At 30.9% G+C, this 11,290-nt stretch overlaps 1 protein-coding gene across 1 annotated transcript in view; it reads right to left on the bottom strand.

Moving 5' to 3' along the window:
* Positions 1-10,902, bottom strand: part of LOC114877519 (phospholipase A1 member A) — a 42,764-nt gene extending 31,862 nt beyond the window's left edge. Inside the window, exons 1-4 of the mRNA XM_029190188.2 lie at positions 10,833-10,902; positions 8,064-8,175; positions 3,989-4,137; positions 320-574 (exon numbers count right to left, since the gene is read on the bottom strand). Of these exons, the coding sequence (XP_029046021.1) occupies positions 320-574; positions 3,989-4,137; positions 8,064-8,175; positions 10,833-10,890 (574 nt within the window). The 5' untranslated portion in view covers positions 10,891-10,902. The remainder of the gene's footprint in view (positions 1-319; positions 575-3,988; positions 4,138-8,063; positions 8,176-10,832) is intronic.
* Between the last annotated feature and the right edge of the window lie 388 nt (positions 10,903-11,290).

The following is an 11,290-nucleotide window of genomic DNA, read 5'->3' on the forward strand; positions in this document are numbered from 1 at the left end:
ATGGTTTGAATATCTGTAAAAATTAAGAGATGGCGCTGAAATCAAAACTGAAGATCCTTTTGGGCTAACCTGTAGTACCTCCTCTTTGATGGAATCACAAGTGGTTCATAAGTAGCAGTTCACGCCATCTCTAGTCATCACTCCTGTTGACCCTTAATGATAACCAGCTGCTGGTAGTAGTTATGCAAAGCATTAGAATTGCAACAGAGACTGTCGTTATTCATTAGTGTATCTTATCATTAACTTAACACAGAAAGGGAAACAGAAATTGCATGTTATTTAAACCAGTATGATTAAGTAATTGAATAAGGTAGGTTACCTGTAATTCTTCCAAGTTTGTCATCGGGCAAATAATTGGCAATCAGGCCAGCAATGTGTGCTCCTACACTGTACCCAAGTACGTGTATATTTTCCACTTTCGTTCCCCGAGGATGATCCCTCAAGTACCTCACCAATTGAGCAATACATCGCGAACAGAAATCTGGACCCCATTGTATTTGCGACAGACAGGGCTCGCGTACCAACGAACCGTAATCGACGATTATAATATTGTAATTGCCTCGCGTGAAATACGCTGAAATCGAAAGTTTGGTAACGTCTATACATAAATGTGCTAACAATGGTGACTAAATTATTTAAACTTCTTCCATCAGTAGCGCAACTATAATTGTCCAATAAAGGGGTTTAAAAAATAATTTAGTCTAACTTTCTCCATTTTTGTTTATTCTTAGTTTTCGAAAATATTTTAGTATTTATTGAAGAAAAGGATTTGAATTTCTACATGCGAGGAAGAGAGTCAGCTCATTCTTCTGACCCCCTCTAGTTGCGCTGTCTTCCATTGAACTAATATGAACATTTAAACCGGCTATAAAAATTTAATACTGTATATTGAGTGATAAATATTAGGCTGTTACATATCAAATGGCTGATTCTGAAACAAAAACTCTGACACGATTTGAAATGTGAAGTTCGATGAAAATGATTATACAAATGTTCTACTAATATTCTTAATGCAAAATAGTTAGTTGGTAAACAACAGATCAGTATTATAGTCCAAAGTAGGACTACCTTAAATGGATTTTGAATACTGAACAAAATAGAGGCTTCGAATGTTAAGGAGAAGTCGAAATGTTAAAAAACAATGCATATAGTCAAAGTTTTGAGAATGGTAGGAAGTTGATGTAAAATAGAAGTCTGGCTTTCGTTTTATTTTGGGTACACCAAAGGAGATTAGAAGATGAGAAACTCCCAAGGAAAGGCATGAATGTGTCCCCCTCCGATTTTGATGTAACTTTCAAGAAGTAGAAATATGTGAAATCTGTTAATACTACATTATTGTACATAAAAAACCCATGAAATCCGTCTTAGTCGATATAAACGAAGTTTTATCAAAATCGGAGGGGAACATTTCTATGTCTTTCTTTGTCAGTAGTGCAATCATAATTGTGAAACAGGGGGGCCAACAAATTTTGTTATACCTCATTAGTATCATGATAATATTAAATCTAATTTTCTTCATTTTTGTTTATTCCAGATAAGTTTTTTTAATCTTCAAAAATGTTCTGGTACTTATTAGGAAAAACGGATTTTTAATTTCTTGATAGAAAAGGCAATAATTGACCTCCTACATGATCGGATTAAAATTTCTGAGGCTTCGAGGCTATCAAACCTTCAAGGGCTCATTTGATTAAACTTGGTGCAAGAATTAAAATTTATTCTAAATAAAATTAAATGACATTTAATGTTAAAGAAAAAGGACAACAGTAAAGAAAATTTCATTCCGCATTTTTTGACATAGTAAATGCAAGGGTTATAACGAAGCCCCGTACAAAGTGAGGTCCGAGGCTGAATCCCCTTAGACCTTCCCATAATTCGGTGCTGAGTCCCTAGTAACTAGGGCCTAGTTGCATTATTTAAGGGGGCCACCTCATGTAAATGGCCTGTTTTTCAAGAATTTTTTGTGGAAAATGTAATGCGCCGATTGATTTAAAATTTGGAGTGTCATTATGATCTAAACAGAAATATTTTTTATAAATGTTGATTGTTAATAAGGATGGTGCAATGGCGGCTTGAAGATGGCATCTTGGAAAACCGCCGTGCAGTGTACAGTGCACAAAAATGATGTGGAACAAAAAAATCAAAATGGAATAGCTACTTTATGCAAAAACGCTCAGCATGACTTTTTATTTTTTTAGAATTTTCAAAATTGCGAAAATGGCAAGGTATTGAAGAAAAAACGGGAGTTTCGGCTATGAAAAATTCGTAATAACAGTAATTTAAATAAAAAAAAAAAAATCGCAGAATGTCATGCTGAGGCCAATTGTTTATTATATGCCAAGTTTCATAAAGATCGAGTCATTAGTTTTTGAGCTACGTTGCACGGCACGAAAAATTTTGCGTTTTGAGAAAAACGGGTTTGAAAGTTGAGTAACAGGTACATCGCCCAATACAACCGTTCACTTGTTTTTGAAAATAACATACAAGGACATCTCGGATCACTTTCTAACTTTTTTTATCGCATTCCCGAAGAAATTTCCTATCGATTTCAGCGAAAAAAACAATGCGAAAAAATTTCATTTTACATGAGGTGGCCCCCTTAAAAGGACTTCTTATGCTGGAAAAGGAAGAACCTTCAGATGTCTGGGAGAGATTGAGTGTTATATCATACAATTCACATGGTCATTATTGTTAAATAAAAAAAAAAAACGCAATTTAGTGCCCTTCATTTCGTGGAATTACTAATTAAAGAGCTATAGCGTTTCCTAGTTCATAAAATGCAGATATTAGACAGACACAAAATAAATACATCCTAGAAGGTAAAAAAGATTTAAAAAACTGGAATAGGAACTCGGTAAAATTCATTTAGATTCTATCATATTTTAAAATAAATAAGGATAAATTACTAGATGTGATAAATATTATTTTTAACAAAATAATAGCTGTTGAAAGCTTTATAAATTAATTGGCCATTTCATCTGTAACAACTTAATACTTATATTATTTGTTTTAAAGATTTTATTTGACTTTAAAAATTAAAGCAAACTGTTTTTTGATAATATCTGCATTCAAAAGAAAATATCTTATTGTAAAAACCTTAATGTTTTCTTTTTTCGAAATACTTCTAAACTACGAATATTTATACAAATATGTATTTTCATAAATCTATATTTCATTTTGTTCTGTTACGTGCAAAAGAATATGGAAATATTTTATATACATTACATTTTTTAATGTTTAATCCATAAATATCTACAATTTAGGTACTGAACATGTGACGTTACTTTAATTTTTATTACACTTCTAATGTTAATTGCGAAGTTGTTTATTATTACCAGCATACTTTCTACGTAACAAATAGAAAAGCATTCTGTGTTGCTTTCACATAGATTTCTCGTTGAAATTTTTAACTTCATTGAGAAATTATCATTCATCAATTAAATCATTTTAAACTAACATTTAGTTTTTTTAGAATTTGGAAGAACTACATTTTCATAATTTAATTTTCTAAATTTTGAAAATATTTATTCTTTTTAATTTGATTTTATACATTTCAAGAACACTGATACAATAATTTTATTTTTACAAATTTTTGACAAACTCTTTAACCCTCGGACGCGGACCCTGGAGAAAGGTCCATTTTAATTTAATGTTGTAGATATATAATATTATTTTCATTTTCTAATTTTTATACTGTTCTTCTAAAAATTATTCTTGTTTCATTAATATCCTTGTATATGTTTTGTAAGATTGGATCTCAATTGACCCAGGCTCCGTTGTTCAAAAGTTAAAGGATTAGTTCTGTATAGTTAAATTCTTCAAACTTCAAAAGCATTGCTTCATTTTAATTTAAGTTTCTGCGTTTCGAAAATATTAATTTTTCACAAGTTTACCTTTTTTTTAAATAGTGATTCCACTGTTATAGATTTATAGAAAATTAATTCAGTATACTGAAACTCTAATAAAAAAGTTCATTCTATAGGAATTTTACCTCTTCGAAGATCTGGACTAGGTATTAAATTCCTTCCACCTCCAAAACCGTGGATGATAATCTTCGTAGGATGAGATTTGTTGAATCTAGAATAGTGAAGGGACTCAAATCTTCGAACGTCTAAGCGAAATGGTTTCTTTTGCGTGTCTCTGAAAAATCATTGAACACGAACATACAATCAAAAGAAAATTGACCATTTTTAAATTATAGAATCTTTACCATTAATCAAGAAAATGGTTTTGAATGTAAACAATATTTCATTATGTTTATTAGGTTTATTATGTTCAAAATTTAGGATCTTATTAAAAATATTTAGAAAACCATCAAATCTCTTTAAAAGTAATATGAAATGAACATTAATTTCAAACTCTGTATGAATACAACATTTTTCACAAATAGAAATTCATATTTATACGTGTTATAGAAATGTTACAATACAAGTAAAAAAAAATTTCATTCAAGAAAAAAGGAGTACATATGTACATAAATATGACCTTGAACTTTCAGAAAGGTAACCTTAAATTAACCTTGACATACGACCATTGTGTATTTCAATTGCATAACCTACAAAATTTTCTGTTCCGAACGGTATCTTCATCTCTCAAAAGAACAACAAATATATAAATAAAAAAAAGTAAATAACAATGATAATATGACATAAATAATTACATTAATATTAATAATAAAATGTTTAATTTGCTATTTTAGGATAGTAATCACATGTTTACACATACATATGTATATTTAAATGCACCACTTTCAAATAATTGTAAAATTAAATAATGAACAACGATATAAGAAACCGAAATGCGATTACGGATAAAAGGGAAAGTGTTAAAACAACTTGTAAAAGAAAAAAATTAAAATCAGTTTCATGTTGGTTTTAACGTGCAACGTTTCTAGGAAGAGAGAACAAGCTTGATGAAGAATAAGGAGGCGAGCGAGTAAAAGTATTCGAGACATGCCAAAGCACCTATAGCTATCGGAGAAAGGTGAGCCTCGAAACGAGGCCACTTTCAGTACCATACGAAATAATCGTGATCTTGAAATCGAGAGTCTTACGTCGAGGTTCTTCCTTAACGGCGCACACCGCTCCAGCTCGGGGTGAACCTTCTCGAACGTCGAAAGAAAGTGAAGGAACTATGCTGGACGGAATTATGCTGACGCAAAAACAAACGGGAAATTTTTTCGAAAGTCCTATTACCATCAATCGTATGAATGTTAACGTTATTAGATAATTTGGTAGATTCATTTCATGTCACTAGACAATTTAAATCTTTGCCATTTTATATTAATTCTACTAAACTATTCGGTATTTTCTGTTATTTTCATTTAAAGGAATTTTATTAATATTCGAAAATTTGATCCTTTGTTATCATAGCAATTCAGACGAATTTTGATGTTATTAGAAAATTTGAATTTTTGATATCATTAGAGAATTTTGAATTTTTTCTAGTATTTTGATTCAAGTGAATTAATTGACTCTGCTGAATAATTTGATATAGTATTTTCGTATTACATAGATATTTTTATTATTATTACAGAATTTGAGACATTGTTATCATGTCTAATTAAGTAGATTTAGACGAGAGCTACAATTTCAATGTAATTTTGTATTTCATATCATTTTTATTTCCTAAACTTTACACTGTTCCTTTAAAAATATATGAAACTTTTATATTTTTAAGAATTATATATTTATCATAAATTACTATTCCTGATACATTTAGTAAGTTTGGATCACGATTAACCCAAGCTCTGTTGTTCAAGGGTTAATCTCATTCTGCATTTAAATTATCCTGCAAAGAATTCATTACTATAGTAAACTCCAGAAATTTTGATATTTACTTTCTTTGTTATTGATATACTAAAATATATGAATTATAAAGTTCACTTAGTTTATTTTATCTTAAGTGTAGCTGAATGATTAACAAGTTAATCTTTTTCAATTTGCACCGCGATAACAAGAAAGTAACAGTCAGAAAGTGATTTTCAAACTATATCGTCTCAGTCGAGTGATATCGAATCCCAATGTGACAGGAAACACGAGACAAAATAAAAGCAATAGCGATAGAAAGTTGATATTTCTAGATGTCGAACCTTTCGTGCTGCTATTTTTTTACTATTCATATTATACTCTTTTAAATAACAATTAGCGCAAAATGGCTATTATTATATGATTTTTTTTATTCATTTAAACAAAAATATTTTAAATAATACTTTTTGAAAAAAAGTTGATCTAGTTCATCGAAATTGGTAATTATTTAGAAGTTTGCCCTCCTCACCGATTTTTGTGACCTTGAAATATGTTGTCAAGGTCATCATTCTGAACAACTTTTCCCTATACATGTTACCGCCGCTCGGCCTTAGTTTCCGAGATATTTGCAAAAATCTTTAGTTAAACTTATCGTTAGATTACGAGTACACTGTATTCCGGGAAAAATGGAGACTGAATGGTGGTTGAAAGAGTGATTGAAGTGGTTTGAGGTTAGGGTTAGGGTTATGGTTAGGTTAGGTTTAGATTTAGGTTTAGATTGTACATGGCGTGATACGAGAGCTAATATTCCTCGTTATGGAACTCGTACATCTCATTACGTGGGATATACATATAGCTGAGTTTTTATTCCGACGTCAACATGATGTTAATGAGCGTATAATGGCATTTTTCGACATGATGGGCGAAATGTTTCCGATTTCTGACAAAACACAAAATGAATAATAGGTATACAATATATAAAAAGTGAAAGAAACAGTAATTATAACGCGAAAAAATCAAAAACAAAATCCTAACCCTAACCCTAACCTCAAACCACTTTAATCACTCTTTCAATTACCATTCAGTCTCCATTTTTCCCGGAATACAGTGTACTTGTAATCTAAGTTTAACTAAAGATTTTTGCAAATATCTCGGAAACTAAGGCCGAGCGGTAACATGTATGTATAGGGAAATTTGTTCAGAATGCTGACCTTGACAACATATTTCAAGGTCACAAAAATCGGTGAGGAGGGCAAACTTCTAAATAATTACCTCGAAATTGATAAAATTAAAACTTTTGTTTCATCTTCCGTGGGCAAGCATATTTTTTACAAAAAAAATATCCGTGAGCAATATAGGTCGTCATTGGTTTTCAAAAAATCTGAAAGAATTCTTGGGTACTTATTGAAGACTCCACTTTAATATACAGTATACTCTCGTTATATTGCCGCGGACGGAGCTGTAGGGGCGGAAAATATTTTAAGCTTCGAAACTTATCGTTGTAGGGGAAAAGACAGATAAAAATGTATCATTCTCGTAGGCTATGATGGTGGGAAAGTGGCACTGCTGTGCTTAAACATCCGTGTGCAAGTCAAACCGCTCACATAGCGATATAACCAGAGTCTACTGTATAATCGTTCTTTGAGTCAAATGTTTAAAGGATTGCACAATTGGAAAAAATAAATATTCAGAAGGAAGTTCATGAAAAATTGGAATTTGTTGCGGATGTAAACGATCCAGCTAGCCCATGAAGGGTTATCTTTTTTAAACGACATAAGGTTTCTTTTTCAAGGATCTAGTACACAACCTTGACGACCTCGTATGACCCTAACAATTTTAACACATTATTAACCGACTATTTTACAAAAAATGACGTATAACTTATTTAAATAAAATTTAATATTGCCCAACACAATGAAAAATATTAATAACGATATACATACTTTAGTATTTTAACAATTGTTTAACTTAAATGAATGCACAAATAGGAGTATATATGTATATTACCACAACCAGCTCTAAGATTTCTGGGGTTCGGAGCTATTGACTCTTCGAAGACTCATTGGTTGATAAACTTGACTCAAAAATTGAAGTTTAATCGTAAAGAAAGATGGTAACAGTAAGAAAGCATTTCATTCAATATTTCTTGACATAGTATGTAAATGGAAGGATTGTAAGAGAGGCCCTGGGAACCGGGGCCCAGGGCTGTAGCCCCCTTAAATCTTCCATTAATTCGACGCTGTTTGTCACCGATTAACAATCTGTTAAAATTGTAATTACCCTATGCAAGTAGTTAAAGGTTTATAGAGAGAAGCTTACCTTGTGTACAAATAAAATTCAATTTGTGGGTGCGGGCACACATAGGGTGGTTTCGCGCAGGATGTGCTGTTGAACAAATCCTTGAACGTCTTCGTTTCCGCACTCACATCATCTGTAACATTAAAATCACATTAAACATTATTGTGTACTCAAACAAGCTCATTCTCCTAGTAAATTATCTTATCATGTCTAATTGACTGCCTGTCGTTCAAATCGTGAATAATACTTTTCAACAAGATTTGATAGGCGCAGTGTCGGATTAAGGAGGGCTGCAGCCTCGGCCCCACTTTTCAGGGGTCCTCTTCTAAGCTTTCCATTTGCTATGTCAGAAAATTCCAAAGTTTGCAATTTACGATAATTTTATAATAGCAATTTTTTATCCAATTGCTGTTACAAAAATGAATTTTTTTCTATTAATTTTTATGAAGCATCGTTACAGGATCATGATTTTTTATAATAGTAATTTAATGATTGTGTATGATGATGATTTGATGATTTGTTGATTTTTCGTGATGGTGTTTTGATGATTTAATAATTTTTCATCATTAAGTGATGTTGATATACTTGTTTTTCATAATGATGATTTTTTCATGATAATGATTTAATAATTATTCATGTTGATGATGATTTAATGATTTGTCATCATTTTATGAAGTTATTTTAAAACATTCCAAATTTTGTAGTCAACTTTAGTTTTACTTAGAATAAATTTCGATTTTTCAAAGAGGCTTTGGAAGGTTTGATACCCCCCCCATCCAAGAAATCTTAATCCAATCCTGGGTAAGCGTTTTTTCATAAATTTTTGTACATTGAATAATTTTATTTTACAATTATTGACAAATTTCATTTAAAAAAAGAGTGCAAATGTTTAATATTAACACGTTTGCTACCAAATATCGTTTGGAAAATGATATTTCACGTGTTTGCTATGGACATATGTATAACTAATATTTTTTTATAAAATACAAAATAAAATTGCAATGAAATTTTGAAACTTACATATTGTATACATATTATGCTATTTTCAAATTGTATAAAAGTTGAAATTATTTTGAAAACTAGTTTATAGAAAAAAGCGAATTACTGATTTGAATTGTATATACAAAAATCTATAAAAAGCAAGAAATTAAAATTGGGTGAACAGTATCTGTGTTTTTTGCAGAGAAAACTATTGGACCGTTGTGAGAAGTTGGGAAAACAGGTGAAGGTCGTAAGACTTGTTATACAGTACTGATCTAGTTTATCTTACTCGTCTATCGATGAACAGATTCCTGCATTAAAGTGTACAGATAAATGAGGTAGCAGTTTTGCAAGAATTGAATTAAAGATGGACATGATTTGCTCTCGAAAACGACCTTTGATTCTTGTTACCTCGTGGCACTTAATTGCATGCTTACCAGTTTGCATTGAAAATTACAGATCAATATATCCATAATAATGTTTCTCTTGACTGATACACAGGTGAATGAATCTTTGATGATTGTTTGTAAAAATAAAAAAGTTGAATTAATAAATTAATACTAGAGTTTTATTATCTCTTGAACAGCGAAGCGCGGGTCAATTATAGTACTGGGAACAGTTCAAAATATAAAAGATGATAATACTATGAAATATAAAATTGATTTAAAATTTATTCTATGAATAAAAGGGAGCCTCTGGCACTATTAGTGAAAATGAGTATAATAAATTTATCACCCACAATCAGAGAAAATAAAAATAAAATACTATAAATGGGTATTAATTTTAATCATTTTGTTAGGTGAAATTATATTAAAAAATTAAACTGTTGTAAGAATATCCACTATAACATACGTTTTGAAAACTAAATTTAATAAAGAGGTGACAAAAATGTACGCAATTATAAAAATATGAAATATAAAATTGATTTGAAATTGGGACTCTCTCCATGGTTCGCTGCCCAAGGGTTATTAGGACCGCAATCATTAACGAAACAGTTTAGTTTTTCCGAAGAAAACACCATGAGAAATTGAAACATTAAAGCATCCCAACAAGGTTAATGGACACAACAAGTATAAAATATTAATCCGTAATACATTTAAACTAATAAATGTTAATTAACATCACTTAAACGTCAGTAGATAGTGTATCTTCTGTGTAGTAAAGCATCACATTAACACGTGGACTTCCAACCACGAGTTAACTTGTGTTTCAATTACGGAGCAACAAAAGGAAAAGTTATATTAAAATAAATTAAAATTATATTATTTAACAAGGTAGAAAACGGAGAGCTTAATTTCAGAAATGAAATAACTACACATGAACATTTTCTCTGTAACAGTTAATGTATTAAGCTTTATATACAATAATTGTTTTAAAATTCGTCAGATTTAGATTAGCCCTGAAGAAGTAAACTACAATGTTTATGAAAAGTCATAAGGATATGATAATTTAATCATAAACACAAACAGAACGTTTTTTCTTTAACGATAGGCAATCCAGAAGTCAATTTAAGAAGCACAATGAGAAAATTTCAACGAAAACACTTGCAAACAATTTATGAAATATTTTCTAAAATAAAACCTTACATTTTCTTTAAAATACTTCCCAACAATTAACTAATTTTTGTTTCATTATCATTGAATTCTTGATAGATTTTTTTAATGAAAACGTATTAACTTAATAATTCACTTATTAACAGTTAATGTCCACGTATTCTAGGAAACGGATTTATGAAATTAAAACTTTCGAAAAATAACATTTTAATACACCAAATTGATATAAACAAGTAGCAAGTAAGAAGTTACTTACAGTACTGCAGGAAAGCAAGGAAGACAAGAACGAGGTATCTCACGACACTGACCGCCATCTCCCGCACTCCCGTGGCTTGTGATATAACATTCAGCCAAGCGGTGGTGAAAAATCAGTAAAAGTGATTCCCGCCGCTTCTCGTAGTCGATTGTAACGTATACTCATTCGGGGAATCCACAGAGGGGACTTTAGAAAGTAAGGAATTGTGACCAACAGGAGGCTCCTCTGCTCTGATGCGTAGCGTGCACGCGTGTGCATTAGTGCCACGGGTACGTTGCCATGCAATTACAGAAATAAGTATTTTTTAAACATAGACATATCTAACCCTTGATTTACACGCTACTCTAATTGTACAGTTTAGAATTAATCCTTGGGTTAATAATCAGCTATCCAAATATCCATTTCCACATTGAAATTAAATATTTATGATGTTCTAATTGTAATATCTCTTCTTATAT

Source organism: Osmia bicornis, chromosome 6, assembly GCF_907164935.1.
Source record: "Osmia bicornis bicornis chromosome 6, iOsmBic2.1, whole genome shotgun sequence".
In the NCBI taxonomy this organism is placed as follows: Eukaryota; Metazoa; Arthropoda; class Insecta; order Hymenoptera; family Megachilidae; genus Osmia; species Osmia bicornis.